At 40.4% G+C, this 24,972-nt stretch overlaps 1 protein-coding gene across 2 annotated transcripts in view; it reads left to right on the top strand.

Annotated features, from left to right (window-relative positions):
* The window catches only part of CDH7 (cadherin 7), a 205,546-nt gene that overhangs the window by 150,347 nt on the left and 30,227 nt on the right, over positions 1–24,972 (top strand). For both annotated transcript variants that reach the window (XM_083187709.1, XM_083187710.1), the window contains exons 5-7: positions 5,257–5,424; positions 13,098–13,285; positions 23,308–23,561. In XM_083187709.1, the coding sequence (XP_083043835.1) occupies positions 5,257–5,424; positions 13,098–13,285; positions 23,308–23,561 (610 nt within the window). The remainder of the gene's footprint in view (positions 1–5,256; positions 5,425–13,097; positions 13,286–23,307; positions 23,562–24,972) is intronic.

Genomic DNA, 24,972 nt, shown 5'->3' on the forward strand with positions numbered 1-24,972 from the left:
ACTTCAGACCGCATCCACATGTGATCATGTAAACCACATGATCTGTATTACATGTAACCGCATCTTTAATAGAGTACAATCGGCCATCTTCTAGGGTGTGATGGAGAGGAGTCCTATCTAGAAACTTGCAACAAATGCATTTATTACATGATGTTACCCCAGGTTTTTTAATCAAAAAATTCTTTTGAGTGTTCTCTTTAACTTTAGGTGTAGTTTTTAGCCTGCTAGGTGCCAGAATGCTTTTCAAGTTGGAAGCCTTGCGGTAGACCACATTCGGTTTTTGAGGGAGATGTTGGCCCAATATCGGATCTCTTAAGAGAGTACTCCAATGTTTTTCCAGAATTTTACTGATGGTTTTATTATTACAGTTATACTGTGTAATAAACGGTCTGGTATTCATTGGTGTTTTTGTCTTGATGTTATGTTCCAGTAGACTGTCCCTTTCTCTAATGGCAGCTTTAGATCTTGCCTTATCAATGAATTCCTTTTTGTACCCTCTCTCCAGGAACCTACCGTAGAGTAGTTCTGATTGCAGCCAGAAATCCTCTACTGTACTACAATTTCGTCTAATCCTCAGAAATTGTGCGTAGGGGACACTGTTTTTCCATATCGGGTGATGACAGCTTTCTGCTGGAATGAAGCTGTTGGCATCTACAGCTTTGAAGTATGTTCTCGTCAACACTTCTTTTTCTGGGATGCCTTCAAGTTCTAGGTCAAGAAAATCAATTTTACTTTGATCAGTTTTATATGTGAATTTAAGGTTGAAATCATTCACCTGAATATCTGACATAAAATTGACAATGCTTGACTCGTCGCCACACCAGATCAGGAGGAGATCATCAATGTATCTTCCGTAAAAAACGATATGATCTTTATAAGTTGAATTGAATACATGTAGATCTTCCCATGCCCTCATGTGCAGGTTGGCATATGCCGGGGCAAACTTGGTCCCCATAGCCGTTCCTTGTTGTTGGAGAAAGAATTCATCATTGAATTCAAAGAAATTGTGGCTCAGTATAAATTTTATACTGTCAATTAGGAAGGTGATCTCTGCGTCTCTTATGCTGGGATCCGTTCGAAGAATGTTGCCTACTGACTCAATACCCTTAGAGTGGGGTATCGAGGAATATAAGCCCTGGACATCTATGGTAAGCCAGCTATAATTGGACGACCATATTTTACCTTTCAAAAGTTGCAGAACAGTGGTACTATCTTTCAAATGTGACCGATTCTGTAATACAAATGGTTGCAGGCGTATATCTAAATAATGTGAAAGGTTGGAAGTTAAAGAGTTGACTCCAGCGATTATCGGCCGGCCTGGTGGATGATCTTGGCTCTTGTGTACCTTTGGAATATGATAAAAAATTGGTACGGTGGGATGCTTTACCATCATGTAATCATATTTCTCTTTACAAATCACACCTTTTTGTAAACCTGTTTGTAAATGGCAATTAAGTTCTGCCTGGAAGTCAATGGTAGGATTATTTTCAAGTTTCAAGTAGGTAGTGTCGTCTTCCAAGATTTTATTTGCCTCCGCTAAATACTTATCTCTATCCTGTAAAACTACAGCTCCACCTTTATCAGCACTTCTAATGATGGTATTGGTGTCTTTCTTCAAGGTTTTTATAGCTTTATTTTCTTGGGGGTTCAGATTTTTTAGGGAGAATTTAGAAGGTTTGATTTTCCCAAAATCTTCTCTCACAGCTTCATAAAATATGTCCAAGTGACTCCCCCTAGATTCCACAGGATAGAAGTGTGAGGGTAAAGACACAACGGGCTTGTCTTTCTCTTCCTGAGTAGAATTTGTTTGATTCTTGAGGAAATGACGTTGAACGGTCAAATTTCTAATATATTTGTTCAAGTCAATAAATAAATCGAAGGCATTTCGGTGGCAGTCTGGGGCAAATTTGAGGCCTTTATTTAGTACCGCAATCTCGGCTGTAGATAACTCTTTCTCAGAAATGTTGATGATCCCTGATCCTGAGTTATTGATTGTGGTAGTTTTTGTTTTTTTGGGGATCTGTTTCCCACCTCTTGTTCCTCTATTTCGCCATTGTATCTCCTTTTTAGACCGTGCGGGGAATCTAACCGGGTATGTAATTCCTCTCTCGTGGACCGATGGGGGGGGGTCTATATGGCGTTTTTCGTCTAAAAAATGTTGGCGTTGTTGTTCTCTATGAGGTGAGGGGGAACGAAAAGACTCATGTCTATGTGATTGGGTCTTTGCTAACAGAGGACCCTTCAGAGGTGCTGCTCTTATTCTATTAGCGCAGGAAAGGGTTTTTTCCTTTTTATATATATATATATATATATACACACACACACACAGTATATATATAACTGAGAGTAGCAGCGGCACTCGGAAGAGAAATAAAGCAAGCACGCAGGGTGGTAATTGATTACCGCCCTGCATGCTTGCTTCATTTCTCTTCCGAGTGCCGCCGCTACTCTCAGTTATTACATTCACCTCACGGTGGACTGGATGGCACCGGAGCACTAATCATGTGTTAGAGGAGTACTACTACCTCAGACTATCTGTATATATATATATATATATATATATATTCCTGATGATGGTTTGTACACAACCCGAAATGTAGAGTTGCATGAATAAAGATTAAGTTCTTTATTTAAATAAGTCCTGGAGTGCCACTTCATTCTTGACTATTAACAAATATGGCTTTGAGGGCACCGGGCACATTGAACTTTAAAGATTGAGTGCCGGATCAATACTACAAGCTATATGTATGTATGTATATATATATATATATATATATATATATATATATATATATATATATATATACAATTGACATCAGGTCGGCACTCCATATGTAACAAATTCGGTGCCTTGTCCATAAAGGGAACGTATACAGCACTTACCCCCCACACACAAGGTGAAGAAGAATCCAGACCGGCACTCAGCGTAGTTGAAGAAAGAGGAAAGTTTATTCCATAACGTGCAGTAAATACATACAGCAGCTGCACCCGACAGCCGTTTCAATTTTCCTCAGGGGTGACATCACACAGTAAAACCATATATATAGGAAATGTAACCTTTAGTAGTCTAGTAGAGGTACGTTGAAGGCACAATGCTTAAAAAGTGGAAGGAGGCCTATTGGTGAGATCATGTCTCACTTTGGAGTGAAGGTGCCTGATTTGTAATAATTAATGACAATTTCTACTGGGGATATACTGAGGAAAAGACAAGTCTTTAGAAATGTAATTTAAGATATTAGATTTAATATATTTTGATTTCTCCATAGGTGAAATGACAATTTGTTTACGACTGGATAGAAGTCTGGATTAAATTGGGGAAGGGCTAAGGGTCTAACTTAAATGTATTGTTTGCATAGTTCCAAATAGATAAGGAGCGAGAAGTAATTGGATGGAAGCTCACGGCCCTAGGGCGACATAATCCCGGGATCCAAAGAAGAGAAGAAATCGTGGAGAAACCCAACTCATCGGACTTAATAGTAGTCCAAACCCTCCATGCATCCAGATTACACCATTGAACACAGTTCAATTGGATGGCTAAATAATATTTTTTAAAGCAGCAAATACCAACTGTCATTATTTAAATACATTTAGGGACAATCTGGTTGGAGCACAATTTATCATATTCAATGGGTTTTAAATAGGTATTAATCTTTGATAAATGTTCCTCACAGTTTTAGCTAGGTGCACAATTTTCACATCTTGAAGTTCATTTTAGTATCTTTCTTGAAACATAATGATATTTAACATTACTGCATATTGAGCAGTGAGGGGCGTTCCTGCACATAGCCAGAATTTAGCAATATACACTATATTCATCTATAAAAGACACATAATTAAGGTTTCATAGCTTTTATTTAGCAAATAACTCAAAGTTTTACATCAATAATAAAATGTGTGAGATAAGTGCAGTATATTGGCCCTTATTCAGATCTGATCGCAGTACAAATTTGTTCTCAAAATGTGCAAAACAATGTGCACTGCAGATGGGACAGATGTAACATGTGCAGATATAGTTACATTTGGGTGGGGTAGGTTGAAACTGAAATCTAAATTGCAGTGTAAAAATAATGCAGTCAGTATTTAGCCTGCACAGAAACAAAGTAACTCACACAAATCTAACTCTCTCTATACATGTTACATCTTCCCCACCTGCAGTGCACATGGTTTTCCCCATTTTGAGAACAAATTTGTACTGCAATCAGATCTGAATAAGTGCCATAATGTATGGTTGAATTGTCTGACAAATTTACATTGGTTTACATTTTTGATGTTATGCTAAAAATATATTACTGTAGTTGAAGGACATACTAAACATTAGGTCATTGAAGAATATAAATAAACTTGATATATATTAATCTGTACACAGTAATAGACTAACAGTAGTATATACTATATTTAGTGACATGAGCTTTAAAAAAATAGTTTGCAAATTCTACTTACTTTGACAAGTTCCTTTGGCATTCACACAATTCACATTCTCCCATTTTTTTGTGTCAAGAGGCTTTTAGTATTACAGTTTTAGTCTGACAATTGTCTTGTATGAGGTATGCAGGCTAGTAACTGAATTTACTAATGGATGGTATAGAGGCTGCATTTACAGTAGATATGGGTATGGTTTTACTTCAAAGTGAGATCTATATTGCAGCCTCATAATAAAGCAGTCAGTATTTTCCTTGCACAGAAATAAAATAACTCACCCTAATGTAACTCTCTCTGCTCATGTTAAATCAGCCCCACCTGCAGTGCACATGGTTTGTCCATTTGCGAAGGAATGCACCTTTGACAGTGAACCAGAATAAGGGCCTTAATCATATGCCCTAATCCCCTACTGTATACTTCTATGTATTGTATTGCAGCTGAGAACAATAGGCCTTGCTGAGCCTTGGCTCGCCTTGGTGAGCCATGACTCGCCATGGCTCACCATGGCTATCCAGAGAAGCTGGAGAAGGCTGAAGAAGGCTCCTTCTGTAAAGTATTTATTTCTCTTCCAGCACAATTCTTAGGTTATAGAATATAAAATAAATGATATAAACTCCTTGCTCATGCACGCCATAGAGTATTTTTACCACAATCTTTATCTCAGATGAGGACGGGATGTTACTGTATAAATAAACCCAAATTCACTTTGTCGCCCCCAAAACTCCCAAAGTTTATAATGTAGTTATTTCAGAAAATATCTGCTATGTTTTCTATTTGGATACTATTTTAAACAATAAAATATAGGTGCATGTCTTACTCTTGATTTTTTTCCATCAGGCATTATAAGAACAGCCCTACCAAACATGGACAGAGAAGCCAAAGATCAATATCTACTTGTAATTCAGGCAAAAGATATGGTTGGACTGATGGGTGGATTATCAGGCACAACTTCTGTGACAGTCACGCTTACCGACGTCAATGACAACCCACCAATATTTCCACGAAGTAAGCTCTTAAAATAAATGCTTGTTTTTGTCCTTAATTAATACACAACAAGTTATTCATATGTCTACATTAAAATGTAATCAGCTGCAGGGTATTAAATAGTATGGGAAATACTGTAAGTGTCTAAATAAAATTAGTTACCGACTTGTGCACTCACCCTTCAGTTAGTGTCTTCCCATGTTCTGCTCACACTCATGTCTTCCCTTTAACCTGCATTGCTAATTGATTGAACTGTCTGTCATGCAAATTAAGGGCCTGTTTCACAGGGTTTAAATCACACTCAGCGCAACGCTGCATGTGAACCAGAATAAGGTCCTAAGTCTGCAATAATATTGGAGGTGCAGAAAGACTTGTGTGTTTATTTATTCTATATAATAAAAGACTAATGTTGCTCCTGGCCTCTATGGGGAAAATTCAAGTGTTTTGTGCACCGGCGGCAACTAAATGGCACACAACTGAACAATTTAAGTATTTTTCCATTTGGCTGCAGACATCTGGCAGTGTTGACATTACTGTTATGTTGTTCTGCCATATTGACAGGCTGATTTCTAGTATTATATACAAGTTAGTAAATGCTTTGTTAATGTAATTATCATTATAAGTGTTTATTATTAATAAATAATGTGTAATAGCTTTACCGAATTTATCAGATAAATTATATTACATGTTCAAAATATAAATGTACAGTGCTATATTTAAAATTATATATATACATATATATATATATATATATATATAGGTCACAGGTGGGAAAGCCAATAGCAAATAAAAGTCCAAGTGCCAGGCACATGAAGATTAATTATGACAAGCACTTACCCCTCACAACGTGAATAATTGGAGCCGGCACACCGAGTGAGAGAAGCAGTGATTTAATGCTTAAGCATCATGTAGACAGTAACAGCTGTATTACCCAACAGCCATTTTAACTGCTCACAGGCAGTTTTCAGGCAGCCCTGATATATATATATATATATATATATATATATATATATATATGTATATATATAGCGTAGTGTGGCTGGCACTCACTTCCGTATAAGTCTCTTAGGGCCTGGTGCCTTCAGTATGGGAGCAGCGTGTGCTGACCCAAATGTAAATAGCAGGGTTCACAGCGGCACTCAGGACTTAACCGTACAAAGAAACTCACATAGCCATTCAAGGTGTGGTTGACGAAACAGCTTACATACAGACACAGGGTGATCTTACCTCTATATATGGTGCAGGATCATTGATGTGAGCAAGGACCGCGTTCACTCGTGCACGCCGAGGGCGCTCTCTGAGTGACGTCATTGTCGGGGGGACCGTTTCCGCGGCAACGCATCTGTACAAGAAAAAAAACAATAAAGTTTTGTTGACAAAACAGAAAAAAAACTCGGAATGAGTGCTTTTAAACTAAATGTGCGTGTGGAGAACAATGCCGCTGCCTTCACTCAAATCAATGGTGCCACACTGCAACAAAAACAACAAATTCATGTGCAAAATAAACTATCAGACAGCAGGCTACTGAATAATAATATGCATAAGATATATAATAGTGTTTTAAAGAATAGCATAATGGACAATGCAAAATGAGCATAATTAGTGAAAATACAGGTTGATGTAATAAGTACAGTAAAATAGCCATAATCTAGGTACCTACAGTGCTTGAATTGTAGAGATGTACTATATATGCTAAATACCTCTGCTGTAAATAACAATACGGAACTGCTCTATTATTATAGTACCAGTTGGGGGTCAACTCAATGGCATAGGAGCTAATAATATCGAATATAAATTGACTTGATGCTCTAGTCAAGCCTGTGTCACTTAAAAAAAGTTGACATACTATATATAATTCATGATGTTATGTAACAACTAAGTCTCACTATATGGCACTGGAGTGAGAAAAATATTGTTGTCTTAAACATAAACTAGTCATGTATATCTCACAAAAACCAATGTAATCCCAGCTGGTCGTTGAGACCCCTGGGGGGCCAGGGTGCCCAACTTGTGGATCCAGCGGGTCTCCAGATATAAGAGCTTCCTTCCTCTATCGCCACCTCTAGCAAGTGGCGGCACATGGTCAAGAATCATATATTTAACTGAGGACAAGGGGTGTCGGGCCATGGCATAATGACGGGCAAGGGGTTGGTCACTTGTGCCCTTGTTGATCGCTGCCCGGATGGCTGAGCGGTGTTGGGACAAATTGTCTCTCCGTCTTGCCTATGTAGGCCAAAGAGCATGGGCAAAAGATTATATACACAACAAATGTTGTTGTGCACGTGAGGAAGTGCTTTAAGGGAAACCGTTTGCCGGTATAGGGGTGGGAGATATATGAACCAGTTTGCATAAAGCTGCACGATGTGCAGTTGGGGCATCTAAAACACCCTTTTCTTGTTTTGCCCAAGAACGTATTAACTGGAGTTTTACCCATGTTGGTTATATCGGTCTTAACCAGGTGATCCCTCAAGCTCTTCCCTTTCCTGAATGCCGGCAGCAGGGATTTGTCACCCATGTGTATATATATATATATATATATATATATATAAAAATAATACAGACTTTTCAATAATAATTTGTATTACGCATAACCTTTTATAGAATAGCAACAAAACCAACTTTTTGGCCATGGACTGATTGGCCTTTCTCAAGACAGGCCACTATCACATCACTGTCCTGTGCATGGTGATAGTGGTCTCTAGAGTAACAAATATATCTCATTCATACACCGTTAATCCAAGTTTGAAACACTTTAAACAGTAGGTATTGTCTTTGGTCAATGTACACAATAGAAAACCAAAGGAGATCCTTGGCTTAATGATGACAAGACCTACTTCTGCTGTTAACTCTTGTGCTGTTGAAGGGAATGGGTTGATGAGAGAGGAAGTTTGGCAGGTGGAATGGAAGGGATAGAGAAGTAGAGCACATATCTTGTTTCCAATATACAGTCAGTCCTTTCCCTGTTGTGTGTTCACATTGCAGTGGAAGTGGCAGGTTTGACATTGGTTGAAAGGCCGCTCTAAATACCTTTAGATGCTGTTTAGTAAATAGTGTGATTAAATGTAAAGCGATCAATGCCATTATAGCTGACTGTCAAGTCCCACTGTGAAACTCCAGAGCTGCCTTCCTATGATGTCAGATCTCATGGACACTACATGAGAACAAGGAAGTGATGCTTGATTAACCACATTTCACCAAGCTCACAGGATGTGTTAACAGCTATGGGTTGGTGTCCTGAGAAATAACATTATAAAATATAAAAAAATAACCATTGCAGATTCAACCCTTAACCTCCTGGATCTATATACTTCAGTGTCCACCTGTTTATTAGCTTGCATTCTCCTAGGGCTTTTATCAACTGCAAGAATCCTCTAGACTCCAAGTGCTTGTGTTGACTGCTTAAAACCTCCTTCGTCTTGCACTACCTTGTGTGTTCCAGAAAGATTTCACCTATTTCTGAGGTGCTACATGCTTCCACCACTAAACACACACAATAGGAGGAGTTATTCACAGGCATGTCCAGGCATTTTCATGGAGGGTCTGTAATGTCAGCTCCAGACCCAATCAGCCTGTTTCTATTGCAATGTACAAGTAAGTCCTGGGCTACACACAGACTGCCCACACTGGGGAAATAATTCAATGGTGAGTAAGTTGAAAATGGATTTGCAGGTAATCATCTAGGTCAGGGCTGGGGAACCGTTCACCCTCTTGCTGTTGTTGAACTTCACATCCCAGCATGCTCTGCTACAGTTTTGCTATTTGACCATGCCAACAACAGCTGGAGGGCCAAAGGTTCCCCATTTCTGATCTAGGTATTCATAGCCTTGCACATAGCAGGATTTCACCCTGGCGGGGGCGGCAGCTTTCTGTTCGCAGGTCTGTGCAAATTAGGAATTACCCCCTATATCCTTGTAAATCTCTGATCTGATTGAGTTTGAACATAGAATGATCTGTGGTGCTCTCAGGGTGGAAGTTATTAAAGTGTACACATAATGGATCAGCAGATAAAAAACTGCATTTGTGTTCATAAGCAGCTAATGGTACTGGTAAATGCAGGTTCTGTATTTGTAAACAGCTACTGGATGTTCAGCAAAACAAAGAGAGGGCATACTCATTCAGTACCGCATCAAAATATGGATACATGAGTTTGGTTCCAATTCATTGCGACTTTCAATGAAGACTACACTGCATATTACATATACAGTACAATGTAATATGCAGTGTAGTCTTCACTGAAAGTTACTATGAATACAGAAGACAAAGACCTGTCTGGGCACCATTACTATCTGCTGCAACCAAGATGGCACACCTCTAGTGTACTCAAGAACACTGGCGTTGGACAGAAAATGATTGGATATTAGTCATGTGGTCTGACAAATCACTTTTTAAATATGCAGATGATAGGATGAGTATATGAAGACAACAGCACAAACACAGGGAAGCTTCTTGCATTGTCACAACTCTTCCGGGTGGCTACCATCAAACCTTCTGAAGCTGGAATACACAGCTCATCAAATTTGGGCTCTAAGTGTGTATGAGTGTGAAACATCGGGGACGGGGTTGAATTTGGACCCTAACAAACGGGTCTGAATCAGACCCTTAATTTCAACAAATCAGAAACACTTTTATTTCTGCCCCATGTTACATGCCTTAAAATATAACTTCTAAATATATATAATGTAAAGCTACATGTGTATTTAAGTTAATGATATTGCTGAATATTTTGTGGCAGGGAAATCTACTACTGCAGGCTCTATTCATAAAACTTTGTCAATCTTAACTTTAGCCGCAATATGGAAATCTGTGATGAAAACTTTTGTTATACTGGATAATGGACTTAGCTGTCACTAAAAGGTCAAGATGAAAATACTGAATTCTGCATATTCTTTTGAAATAATCCTTGATAAAGAACATACTTGCGGGGATTAAAAATAAAAGGAAAGACGGCGCTAACAATGATTGTAGAGAATATTGAAATGCAGATGAAAATTAATGTAAATGTGATATTAGAAAGTGCTATGAGAACTACAGTACATTTTCTGAAGGCTATTCAATCCTTAACAACTGAAATAATTAGAAAATAGTGCTATTGATATTTAACAACAGCTCCTACATAGCATTTTCTAAATATTCATTATCCATTATATCACATGGCATCTTATAAGATTGCTATATATTATCATTTTAAAAGTTTCATACCATGAAGCCTGAGATAATTACACATTGTAACTGAATGCAAACTTTTATTTGTTGGTTGTCCACCATTACATAGGCAATATCACCTCATAGACTCATTTATAATAGTGGGAAAGTTCAAGCTTTACAGGTTGGTAACATCGCTCACATTTGTTATAGAAATTCAAATAAAAAATGTTGTGTAAAAAAGATTATTGGTGAAACTTAATAGGGTGCGATTTTTTCTTTTTGCAATTTTTTTCGCAAAAACTGCTGTTTTCGGTCTTTTTCCGAAAATCGTATATTTTATAGGGTGCGATTTGCGGTAAAAGAAATCACACTTTTTTGCCGCAAATTCGCATCTTATTAAAAATGCGAATTCACAGAACAAATGTGATTTTTTAAAAATGTGATTTTGTGCGATTTTGGAAAGTGCCTAAAAATCGGCCCCTATTAAATCTCACCCTATATTACATATATACGGTAAACATTACAGATAATTATGATTAATAAATATGTTTGCTTGGCAATTTTTATACCTATTTTGACAAATTCACTTGGCACTCAAAGGGTTAGGTCACACAGACATCTCTGAGAGTTTATGTAATTGGCATTCAAAGGAGGACTGAGATGCCCAATTTTAGTTACTGTGCATTTTGTAATACTGATATCAGCATCGGCGGGGACTTATTAATCATGTGTGGGGCTTTAGTCTGACTGGTAATGATACAAAGTTACAATGCATCGCATGCAGCTGTTGTTTTTAACTTAGATGCTGTGTGCGACTCAGTTGGAGTAAAAAGGCAAATTATGGATGTCCAAAATGAGCGAAGAGTGTCATTCTTGCTGCCATATCACTGTACTTAGGGTCTAATTCAGGTTGGTTTGCAAAAGCAAATGTACAAAACCATGTGCACTGCAGAGGGGTCAGATGTAGCACATGCAGAGACCCAAGTGTAACTCTCTCTCTCTTACATCTGCCCCACCTGCAGTGCACATGGTTTTGTCCATTAAAGGAGTTTTTGCAAACCAACTTGAACCACTCCCTTAATATGATACTGTACTTTATACCAATTCCCTTGAAACTAAAATACTAATACTACATGCCTAGTATACTGCAAGAGGCGTTGTACGATGAGACTATGCTAAATTTATGAATTTATGTAAATCTCAGAAATAATATCCATGGTAGAGCATCTTTGTTGCATAATGTGTCTCATGTTATATATTGTAGTACCAAAAGAATAGGTTTATACAGAAAACTTTGTATTCTTACAGCATATCTGTTTGATACTAAAAATTTCCACTTTGTATTTGGCCTTTAGGTTATTATAAAACATATCACTGAGTTTTTAAGGTTTCATTTTCTTGAAAGATTATTATTGTATAGTACCACAAACATAGAAAGGTGGTATATCTGTGCTAAACCCCACAAAAAAGTCCCTCAACTATATATAGTTTTGGTATAGACCATATACACTGCCACATATGTATGTATATATCTTCTTTTTAAAAAAGATATCTATACACACCCACAGCAGGTTCAAGCAGCGTCTGTAGGAAATGCCTAGTCCCTAAATATGCAAGAAAACAAAACAAAAAAAAATACATAATACGCGCTAGAAACAATGTATAAAATAAATTAATAAGTAAATAAATTAATTATTGTATGGTAATTTGTTTCTTCAAATGTACATCTTTTTATTTAAGCTATTAGTAGGATTTATATGTAAAATTGATTATAATCTAGGCTTGGTTGCTCTTTAGTTGCATAGTTCTAAATAACATTTACATAGTAAACTATTAAATGATCTTTAATCTTTGCAAAATAACTCAACCATACAATCTATGATTTGACATTGCACTCTTTATTTTGATTTAAATATCTGGGTAAAACTTATGATATCTCATTTTCAATGTAATTTAATGTGTTATAACAAAATTATGTTTGTTTTTTACAGACAATAATCACAATTTATAGACAAGTATCATCATCATTTCATATATTTCTCATATTTCCCAAAATCTAGTTATGAATATTATGGATAATTTTCTTTGCTATAAATCAGAGGGAGTTATCCAATATGTGCTGATAAAGCGGTACCCGCCTATTCAATACTACCGTTTCCGACAGCATTGAAGGCAGATTCTGACAAAACAGATACGACTTTAAAACAAGTCAGATCCGTTTTGTCTGAAACGGCTGCAGTTTTTTGAATTCACGGCTGTTTTTTAACAGTCTGCAGCAGTTTTCGCTGATCCACCCAGTTTCTGAAACTCAACAGCCAGAACAAAGGAATTCCAGCTGTCAAGTTACAGTCGAACTGAACAAAAACAGCCTGGGATCCGACTGTCAGCACGCTCCGTCAGTCGGAATCCCATATTTCTGTATTAGACAAACAACTCTCCAATCTGAACAGCGTACAGATAACTAATGTAGGCTAGCATAGAAGATTTGGTATTGTGTAGGATAAATAAGAGATAAAAGAGTCTAACATTATCATTCCTTCTTTCTCCAGAATCTGATCAGTACTATGTTCCTGAATCATTGCCTGTTGGCTCAACAGTGACCAAGATAAAAGCAGCAGATGCAGATATTGGATTAAATGCAGAAATGGAATATAAGATTGTTGATGGTGATGGACATGGAGTATTTAAAATTTCAGTTGATAAAGATACTCAAGAAGGAATTATTGCCATTCAGAAGGTAATAATATGTAAATGTTTGAGCAAATGTACTAATCATAGAAAGCTGGCATCACCATGAGTTCTTGGGTCAGAGTCAGATTATAGACTTCATAATACAAAGGATATTAATGATGATTATAGATTATAAGCTTGTAGCAGGGCCCTCTAACCCCCAAGTCTGTTTGTTGTTACCCAGTTTGTTTTATCACTGTCTACTATTGTAAAGCGCAACGGAATCTTCTGCACTATATAAGAAACTGTAAATAAATAAATAAATTATATTGTTACCAAATACAGTATACAACCATGCTACAAACAATTATTTAAACACATAAAAAATCAGAAGAGTAAAGCAAAAATAAACTGCTGTAATTTAAGAAGTACTGTATGGGATCGTTCCATAGAGACGCATTTATGCATTAATTATTCCACATGTATTTGCCTATCATAAATTATCTTGATACATACTAATTAAGTGAGTTTCAGCAGAAGCAATTCTTATGGGAAAAAGCATTCAAAAATATTACAAATTTATATTTTTCATGGGTATACACTTTATGTAAATCCACATAAGTGCTATTAACTTGTCTTTTTACCCAATAATAGCAATCTCTTTCGCTTTTCCCAAAATACGGAAATGCAGTTAATTCCATTCAGCCCCCAGTGAGCGTATGTCTCAGTACCACTGTAAAACTGCAAAACAAATCTAAATAATAATGATAATGCTATAATTGGATATAAAAGATTATTTCCCATTTTCTGTTGAGAAAGTATACATTTTCTACAGCTGATTAATCAGAAATATGCTTCAGAATATTTTTCTCTCTACAAGCCACCTGTAATTACTTTTTACAATTTAGTCAATTGTTATCACAACAGATTCTTATAAACTGTACTCGGCAAACAAAAAAACATAGCTAAGCACTGATTTACACCCAGCTATGAAGAACATGTATTCATTGGAAGACTGATCAAATTAAACAGGTCTTCAAAACTTGTTTATTTTGAGCATAGTATTTATTTAATTGACAACCTGAAAGAAAATTGACGTAAAAGCAATTACTTTAGTCATATTATTTTTGCTATTAAATGGAAAAACTCCATAAAACTTATACCTTCGTTTAACTTTCTTTACAGAAGAAGCGTGACTAACTATAAAACTTTATATTGTTATTGTAGCCAAGCAAATTTTTCAGTTCATAAGCCTGGGTTGTTTCTCAAGTGTAATTGTCTCCTATTTATAAATTAATGACAACATCAATCAAGTAGCTGGGGGCCGCTATACTGACTTCATTTGCCACATTTCCAGCATTTGAAAAGCAGTCTGTGCATTCCATAGGGAAATTACTATTAGAATAATAAATAACCACACCAATGCTGCATTGGTTACACACTAGCCGGCACGTTCGCTGGGGTGACGCGGGGTATTCTGAGGGTGGTAGCAGGGGAATTCTGGGCATTTCCCTATAGAAGCAGCTGTGGTAATGCCTGATTGTGGTGAATGACTGCCATCACATGACACCAGTGCCCAGCCCGTCTTTGGCGAACAGCGATTTCAATTATTTCTCTCCTGTTTGGCCTCATGTTAGGGGATGTGTACCTGGTACCGAGGGGATTCAGTGATGGTGGTGAGGTGGAATTGGAATGGGTGCCATGTGGTGTTAACCAGCTTGCAAACAGTGAAAGACCGCTGCTTAGAGAGTGAACGTGAATCGGGCCCTTTGCACCTGTGTTAACTATCCTAACTATTTCTCAAAATTATGTAGTGCTTCCACCGAAGCCTGTTTTCTATTCCTTTCCTGAAGTGGACTTGGGAACACTCCCAAGCAGGCAGGTGCACTGTACCTGGTATGGTAAATGACTGAATGTATCCATACACTATGCATGATAGATTTACATTAGCAGATATGTTTTATTTTACTCCATCATGTCTACAAGCTAAAACTGAACACTGTTATAACAATGCATGTATGAGACACTTACAAATATTATAATACACTCTACCAGGGGTGTCAAACTCAAATTCATCGGGGACCGCATCAGCAGTTTGGTCACCCTCAAAGGGCCAGTTGTATCTGTAGGACTATGTGTCCACTCTTTATTATCATAAATTATTGTCACTGCATTCAATTATTGTATACTCAGCAGTAGCATTTCCCTCCTGCTATTGCTGTGAACTGCAGTGCATTAGGGCACACGCTGCCTGCACAGGGGGGCAGCACTCAGTCTTAGGGCATATGTCCTGCTTATTATCATGGGACACAGCAATTAATGATGGGCTGCAATGTGCCAGTGGACACACACACACACATAGGCAGAGAGTTTGACACTTACCTGGTCTGATGCGTCCACTCCAGTCTGAGCTGCTCCACCACCAAGGACACAGCTGCGCTCTCACACAGGCGCATTTCCCCCTACCTCCTGTGAGTAACACTCCTCGCACTATCTATCCAGGAGTGGGGGGCAGCGTGCTCCCGGTCACTGTGCAGTGCACACTCAGCAGTAAGTGACCTGGAGCGCACAGCAGCAGCAGCACCATTCACCACGACAGACCTGCTCTTTCCTCTCTCTGGCTCCTATACAGCAGGTGGGAGCGGTGGAGGGGTTGACGACCGGCGGCACTGTGCTAGAGGGCAGACATTCTCTGGCTTGTAGGCTGCCGTGCATGCGCTGAAGAGGCGGCTTTCTTGTTTAAAAAAAAAAACGAGAATAAAAGGTGAAGGCTGGCGGCGGCTGCGCGGGCCACATAAAGAGGTCTGGCGGGCCGGATTTGGCCCGCGGGCCTTGTGTTTGACACCCCTGCCTACACCAATGACATGTTTAGATGTTCCTGTTTTATATTTTTGTTACATTATTCCTTATCCTACAACTCTAATCCAAGACATTAGTAATGTTACGAAAGAAAGTGTGTGTGTGTGTGTGTGTGGGGGGGGGTGTTTCGGCGCTCTCTGGGGGTCATCTGGTTTCAGCAGCAGGGCTCCAAATAAGAGGGAGGCCACCCTCTTGAAAACAAGGAATAAAAACAGGGGTGTCTGGAGACCTGCGCTACGTTAGTGTCTGTCTAATGAGTAATGAAAGGCTGTTGAGCAGTGATTGTTAAACAAAAATAATTTATTAATGAAAAAAAGGTAAAAAACAGTGAACTGCAGTGTAGCAGGCATGGGCGGATTGGCCCACCGGGATACCGGGCTTTTTCCCGGTGGGCCGGCCTATTTCAGCCAGGCAGCGGCCGCTCGCTCCCCCTGGCTGGGCCGCGGACCGCCCGACCGCCTTCTCCGCGGTTAGCGGCCGCGGCCGCAGCACTTTACCCTCAGTTAAGATGGCCGCGGCCGGCCTCGTCAATGGCAGCAATGATAATGGCCGCGGGAGGGCTGGTGCGCATGCGCGGTCGCACGCAGCAGCTCCCGCGGCCCCTTTGAATGTGTGTGTGTGCACGGCTGCTAAATTGATCCCCAGCAGGCAGCGCAGCATGAGTTTATTGCGCGCTGGGGATCAAAAACAGGAAGGGGGCGGCGCTGACAAAGCAGGAGAATTAAAGAAAGAGCAGCAGTCTGCACTCTGAAGCGCCGCCCACCCTTCTGCTAGCCTTCTCCCTATAGCAGCAGCAGAGCAGCAGCCTGGCAGCCACAGCCATAGGAAGAGCCAGCCAAGCATGGGCAGAGCCTGGAACAGCTCTACAGCTAGCCTCCCAGGTATATAATGTGTGCTGGGGATGGGCATGATTTGATGGGCATCACGGTGTGTGGCATATGTATAATGGGCATCACGGTGTGTGCCATATGTATAATGGGCATCACGGTGTGTGGCATATGTATAATGGGAATCATGGTGTGTGCCATGTGTATTATGGGCATCACGGTGTGTGGCATATGTATAATGGGCATCACGGTGTGTGCCATATATATAATGGGCATCACGGTGTGTGGCATATGTATAATGGGAATCATGGTGTGTGCCATATGTATTATGGGCATCACGGTGTGTGACATATGTATAATGGGCATCACTGTGTGAGGCATATGTATAATGAGCATCACAGTGTTTGGCATATGTATAATGAGCATCACGGTGTGTGGCATATATATATTGGGCATCACGGTGTGTGACATATGTATATTGGGCATCACGGTGTGTGGCATATGTATATTGGGCATCACGGTGTGTGACATATGTATAATGGGCATCTCTGTGTGTGGCATATGTATAATTGGCATCACGGTGTGTGCCATATGTATAATGGGCATCACGGTGTGTGGCATATGTATAATGGGAATCATGGTGTGTGCCATGTGTATTATGGGCATCACTGTGTGCGGCATATGTATAATGGGCATCACGGTGTGTGCCATATATATAATGGGCATCACGGTGTGTGGCATATGTATAATGGGCATCACGGTGTGTGGCATATGTATAATGGGCATCACGGTGTGTGGCATATGTATTATGGGCATCATGGTGTGTGCCATATGTATTATGGGCATCAGGGTGTGCGGCATATGTATAATGGCATCAGGGTGTGCGGCATATGTATAATGGAGCATCAGGGTGTGCGGCATATGTATAATGGCATCAGGGTGTGCGGCATATGTATAATGGAGCATCAGGGTGTGCGGCATATGTATAATGGGCATCAGGGTGTGCGGCATGTGTATAATGGGCATCACGGTGTGTGGCATATGTATAATGGCATCAGGGTGTGCGGCATATGTATAATGGGCATCACGGTGTGAGGCATATGTATAATGGGCATCACGGTGTGAGGCATATGTATAATGGGCATCACGGTGTGAGGCATATGTATAATGGGCATCACGGTGTGAGGCATATGTATAATGGGCATCACGTGTGTGTGGCATATGTATAATGGGCATCACGGTGTGCGGCACAAGTATAATGGGCATCACGGTGTGCGGCACAAGTATAATGGGCATCACGGTGTGCGGCATATGTATAATGGCATCAGGGTGTGCGGCATATGTATAATGGGCATCACGGTGTGCGGCATATGTATAATGGCATCAGGGTGTGCGGCATATGTATAATGGCATCAGGGTGTGCGGCATATCTATAATGGGCATCAGGGTGTGCGGCATATGTATAATCGGCATCACAGTGTGCGGCATATGTATAATGGCATCAGGATGTGTGGCATATGTATAATGGGCATCACGGTGTGTGGCATATGTATAATGGGCATCACTGTCTCCTCCACCACTTTGGGACTCCCCTCCCTGCATCCCCTGCCACTCTGCATTCCCCCTCCTACCCTGCATCCTGTGCCACCGTGCCCCCTCACACTCTGTGTCCTGTGCCACCCTGTGTAAGTCCTCACTCCCTTCGTTCTCAGCCACTCTGCATCTCCCCTCCCAGCATTCTACGGCACCCTCCATCCTCCCCTCCCTCCCTGCATCCTCTTCCACCCTGCCACTCTACTGTGTTGGGAGACCCCCTGTCACCCCCCCCCCCCCATCTCTATCTCCCCAGCCCCACAGGCTGTAGAATAAACGCTGTACGCATGCGCCTATTCTGCAGCCTGAGGGGCTGGGGACATAGCCAGCAGCTCAGAGAGCCACTAGCCATGCCCTCACAGCGGCAAAAATTGGGCGTGGCCTTGTTGGAATAGGCCACACCCCCATAATGATAGGCCACGCCCCCTAAAAAAATCGGGCGCGCCTCCGGCGCGCAACAACACGCCACCCCCCCCTTAGGGCTGCTTCAAGATTTTTCCCGGGCTGGTTTTAATTCCCAATCCGCCCCTGGTAGCAGGAAACTATTTTTAAGTATAGGACAAGGGGGCGGGGGGGGGGGGGGGTCCGGGTGGGAGGGGGGGAGAGAAGGAAATATCACCGCTGCACCTGAAAAGGTGTCTGCGGTCTGTCTGACCTCTTTGGGACAGGGGAATTGGGCAGATGTACGTTGCACAAATACAAATGATCACAGAATAATGTGTGCCTTATAAATGAACAGGGGACACTCAGTTAGGGTCCTGAGAAAATCCCTCTGTGTGTATGAATGAAAGTCCAAGGTGGGGGGGCTGGGGGGATGTCACACGGAAGTGATGGTGCCAAATAGTGTCACCAGGGGCTGGCCTCCCTACACCGCTGGTGGTGCCCTAGCACATGCCTCTTTTCCTTGGCTCTCTCTCCGACCGTCCCTCGTTGTTTCACTATGTGTGCGTCTGCAGAGCCCTGCAGGACGCCGTCTGTTCCCCACGCTGCTTCTACACTGACAGCCGCTACTTCCATGTCCTGCCTGACCAGTTTCCTGCTACACTGCAGTTCACTGTTTTTTACCTTTATTTCATTAATAAATCCTTTTTGTTTAACAATCACTGCTCAACAGCCTTTCATTACTCATTAGACAGACACTAACGTAGCGCAGGTCTCCAGACACCCCTGTACCCCTGTTTATTAGTAATGTTACGCCCAATGATATAAAGTTACAGTAAAGCTTTAAAGAGCAAAGTTCCATACTATGATCCCTGGTACATGCACTCTGACTGATGCATCACTGCACTGCATATAGGGAGCCAGAGGAGATCCACTTTGCACTTGTGTCTGTCATAAGGTGGTTAAAGAGAACCTTTTTCCACCAGAATCAGTGACCACCCACTGAGATGTGTGCAACTGGAGCTTGTCCTCCTCTATCCTGCCCTCCAGTACCTCCTCACTGCACTGCAGTCCTTGTAGGGACACTGCCAAGGGTGTAACTACCATAGGTGCAAGGGGTGCAGCTGCTATGGGGCCCAGAGCTGAAGGGGGCCCTTTTTTGCTGTCTAAGTATATGTTTTACATACATTTATCACCATCAGTTGCTGAATAGGGGGCCCTTACAAACTTTTGCTATGGGGCCCACAATTATCTAGGTACGCCTCTGGACACTGCTCCAGCTGTAATCACATAATGTTACAGTACCTCACAGATGCTGAGGCTTCCAACACAGTAGTTCACTTCTTCCACCTGTGCCATCCTTCAGCATAGCCAGCTACCTCTATTATACTCTTTGGCAATGAGCACCCAGACCAGAGTCGGATTAAGGCTCCAGGGGGTACATGGTTCTTAAGACAATGGGGGTCCCTAATGATCTCATTGTCAGTTTTGGATTCATATAAGTGATACCATTGCTGTATATTTTCTTTCTGAGACATTTTCTGCCACCAAATGTTTCCAATTGTTTTAGCATTTCTTAGAACCTACAGAAGGAAATTTGGCAGCAACATATGGTATACACTATCAATAAGAACTCAGCTCGCACATATGCACCATTAAAACTGCAGAATATTAACGGAATGGTGTGTTGTCAAGTGCATTTCATCAGTCAGTTATTTGCCAGTTGTAGAACAGACTGGGCTCCATATGCAGTTATACAATGTCATGCTTCTCCAATATAGTTGTGTCACCCAATTGTGACTATCTGGTACTTTTATTCAATAGCTTTTTGTTTAACAGAAACATTGGTGCATTATCTAACCTATTGATTATTCTATTATTGACTTTTAATTTATTGATAATTTATGTTCTATATATTTTGTGTGTTTGCACGCACACAGTCACAGTGTCACACAGTCATATATGTTGGTTTGCTTCTGAAATATTCATGTGTGCATGCAAATTGTTGACACTACTGACATTGGCAATATATACATTAATATAGTACATGTTATCTCATATCCATTCCCTCTGCCTGTCATCCACCCTCATTAAAAAGTTGAGAATCGCAGTCTTTGTTCAAAGCCTATGAACGTGCATCTTAAAAGGTTTCTTCTGCAAACTAAATTAACTGGAGATATGTAATTTAAATGTATCCAGAAAGCTTCGACCAGGGTCTTCAGAAACAGCACACCAATCTAATGCCCAAACAGTTATTGTGAACATTTCAGTAAAATTTAGCCATTAAAACAGCACCAATTTAAGTGAGACATGCAGCACTGCTAGCATCGGGCATCTTTTTTAGCTGAAAATTCATCTTAGGTGACAGTGCTGATTTAGACGGACTTGTATATCTGTGAGTGCCTAATACTGTTGATGAAGCACAGTGGAATTTAGCATGGAAAAAGCCATGGCCACTACATGGGAGCACAGTTTGTATACAGATTTAGAGACTCGCACACAGATGCACAAGTGTCACATATCAACCTAATCAGCACAGTTTTTTGTTGCTTCCTTATTGCATCACACTGTGACTAAAAGTATGGACACATGGTGCAATTCACATTCGATTTGATCCCAATTCAATTGGGATCAAATTGCACACAGCAAGCAAAACACATTCAATTGGGACCATATGGTATAGATTTGTACTATATAGTCTTTTTCTGTTTGATGTACGCTATATGGGAGCATGCATCAGGATTGAATGCGGCTGAAAACTGTTCAATTTCTATAAAATGTTTACTATATAAGGAATACAGTATCTAAATGTGTTTCCACAGCTTTAAGCTGAATACACACACAAAGATGTATATGTTCAATCTGTCTGGTAGGAACAAAAATCTGCTGATGAATGTGAGCAATTTGACAATCAACCATTTGCGCCAAATGCTGGAAAACAGATAAAAACAATTGTTCAGATAAATTTGTTAAATCAAATGGCTTTGACCAATTTGTCTGATTCACTATTGTTCCTTTTCCAGTCTTTGGTAGCACATTTTCAAATTCTTCCATACACAGTATTTTATACAGGTTTTTGTTCTCATCAGATTGATTGGATATATAAATCTTTGTGTGTGTGCCCAGCTTAAAGGTGTGTGCATATGCTTTGACACGATGGCCATTGATACTGATTCCATATCGATGGACACCAGGACCTGGCGGGTGCCAGCATCGAACAGGAGGGAAGGACAGTGTGCAGGGGAGCTCCCTGTTACATGCTGCATTGAGCAGAATGTAACTACATTTCATCTGGAGATCAAAGCAGAAACAGATTTGCCTTCCAAGTCTATTTCTGCTTTCTATCCCAATAAATACAATTTGATTCAGTGTCATTTTCGATTTTGCTTCTAGAAGCAGAATTGAATTGAAAACATGTCAAAATTGAACCGCATAAAACAAATTTTCAGGTGAAATACTGTATGCAAATAGAAAGATGCCTGACCTGACACGGACCTCACGGGACCTAACACGCAGAGTGGGGCTATTTTGCATGTCTGCAGCAACAGTGTATGAGAACACATCTGTCAGGGGCACTTTTTTTTAACGATAGGAAGAGGTCCATGTGCAGCCTCCTCCTGCCAGGCCCCCTCCTCTCTGCCAGGAGCAGTGACGGGAGCCAGGTGTGAGAACTAGAGTGCTCAGACCCCACTGCGCATGCAAGAATCTCAGAAAAAAATGGTGTGGTAGCCATTTATCTGTCTATATTCCTATTGCTGCTGCCAGCAGGAGCGTGGTGTTGAGGAGTTTGAGCACTAGAGTGCTACAATGCACATGCACAGATCACTGGTAAAATTACCATTTTTGGCAGTGATTTCAACAGCAGTCATGCCGCTGAACTCCTGAGGGTAAGTATTAGAACACTGCACCCCTTTTCGACACGCCACTAACATATGACTATAAACAAACACACACACTCATTTAATCCAAAGTAATTCTACAACATAAAAATAGAATTTTACAGCAGACAAGAACCGTTTGGCCCATCTAATCTTCCCTATACCACACTAGGCTTCATTTTTGTCAGGAGCCTATAAATATTTTTGGAGTGTGGAGGAAATCGAAGTACTCAGAAGAAGCTCATGCAGGTACAAGGAGAACACACAAACTCCACACACATAGCGCCATAGTGGGAATTGTACTTCTGTCATAGTGATGTATCTTTTCAGGGTTTTAATAGTTAATGCAATGCATTATACCTAGCATTTGTATAAGATGTTCCATCTTTTCAACACCATGCACTATTGCAAATGAACAAATGAGGGAAAGTCTCTACTGCAAAAATGTGTTTTAAAAATGTATGAAAGTAAGGTAGTTTATTATACAGGTTAATTGGAACTTTACATTTTATTTGCAGGTCAATTATTAATGACATTTTTTTTTATTACAGGAACTGGATTATGAAACAAAAACCAATTATATACTGAGAATAGAAGCATCAAATAAACACGTGGACAGTCGATTTTTGAGCGTTGGTCCATTTATGGATTCAACAACAGTAAAAATTACTGTGGAAGATGTGGATGAACCGCCTGTATTTTCGCAACAGTTATATACAATGGTTGAATCTGAAGCGGCAAAGATAGGCACCAGCATAGGTGCAGTAACAGCACATGACCCAGATTCTACAAATAGTCCTGTGAGGTATTAACATTGCTCTTTTGTTTTTCATATTGTTTTTTGTTTATTAGCCACAAACACATTTCAATATCTATTAAAAAAAATAAAAATAAAAATAACAACTCATATTATTTCGAATATTATTCAGCTAAATCAATGCAAAATCGTCTCTCAATGTACAAAGGGAATAATTAAAAGTCAACAAAATGTTCAACAAAATGGAATAAATAATAAAATCACACAAGTATGTTCTGCATAAATGACCAAGTGACCCATCATATAATTATTATTACCAATTATGTCACAATAACCGGTAGGTCAGGATAATACTCGTGACATTCAGCCTTCGGCAGTATGCAGAATCAGTACCCATCTCTCAGTCTAGCACTGTTGCTTTCTGCAGTGCAAGTTGAGCAATCTGTCACTGCTGGCCGGCCATAACCCCATTACTGTAATGTCACTGCTGTCTGTAACCCACCATTTGTTAATGCTACTGTGACTGCTGGCTGTACCCCACCATTTGTTAATGGTACTGGGACTGTGACCATACCCCCACTGTGTATATGGTATTGTGACTGCTGTCTGTACCCCACTCTGTATATACGTTACTGTGACTGCTGTCTGTACCCCACTGTGTATACGGTACTGTGACTGCTGTCTGTACCCCACTGTGTTTACGGTACTGTTCCTGCTGTCTGTACCCCACTGTGTATACGGTACTGTGACTGCTGTCTGTAGCCCACTGTGTATATGGTACTGTGACTGTTGTCTGTACCCCACTGTGTATACAGTACTGTGACTGCTCTCTGTACTCCACTGAGTGTACAGTACTATGCCTGCTCTCCGTACCCCTACTGTGTATATGGTATTGTGACTGTTCTTCATACCCACCGTGTGTATAAGGTACTGTGACTTCTGTCTGTACACAGTGTGTATATGGTATTGTGACTGCTGTCTGTACCACACTGTGTATACGGTACTGTTACTGCTGTCTGTACCCCACTATGTATATGGTACTGTGACTTCTGTCTGTATACAGTGTGTATATGGTATTGTGACTGCTGCCTGTACCCCTCTGTGTATACGGTACTGTGACTGCTGTCTGTACCCCACTGTGTATACGGTACTGTGCCTGCTGTCCATACCCCTACTCTGTATATGGTATTGTGACTGCTCTTCATACCCACAGTGTGTATAAGTTACTGTGACTTCTGTCTGTTACCTCAATGTGTATATGGTATTGTGACTGCTTTCTGTACCCACTGTTGTTAACACAAATTATAAAAAAAATGAACAATACTAAAAATATTACACCCCACAGCGTATACATTATCTTTGCATATGCCTAAAAATCCTGTGTGATCACTCGCTGTCCCCCTTTAACTGAAGCTTGACTGGCATGCTGTCTCATTTGGGGGTGGTGACATTCTACAAA

This window comes from Crinia signifera, chromosome 5 (assembly GCF_055691185.1).
Source record: "Crinia signifera chromosome 5, ASM5569118v1, whole genome shotgun sequence".
NCBI lineage: Eukaryota > Metazoa > Chordata > Amphibia > Anura > Myobatrachidae > Crinia > Crinia signifera.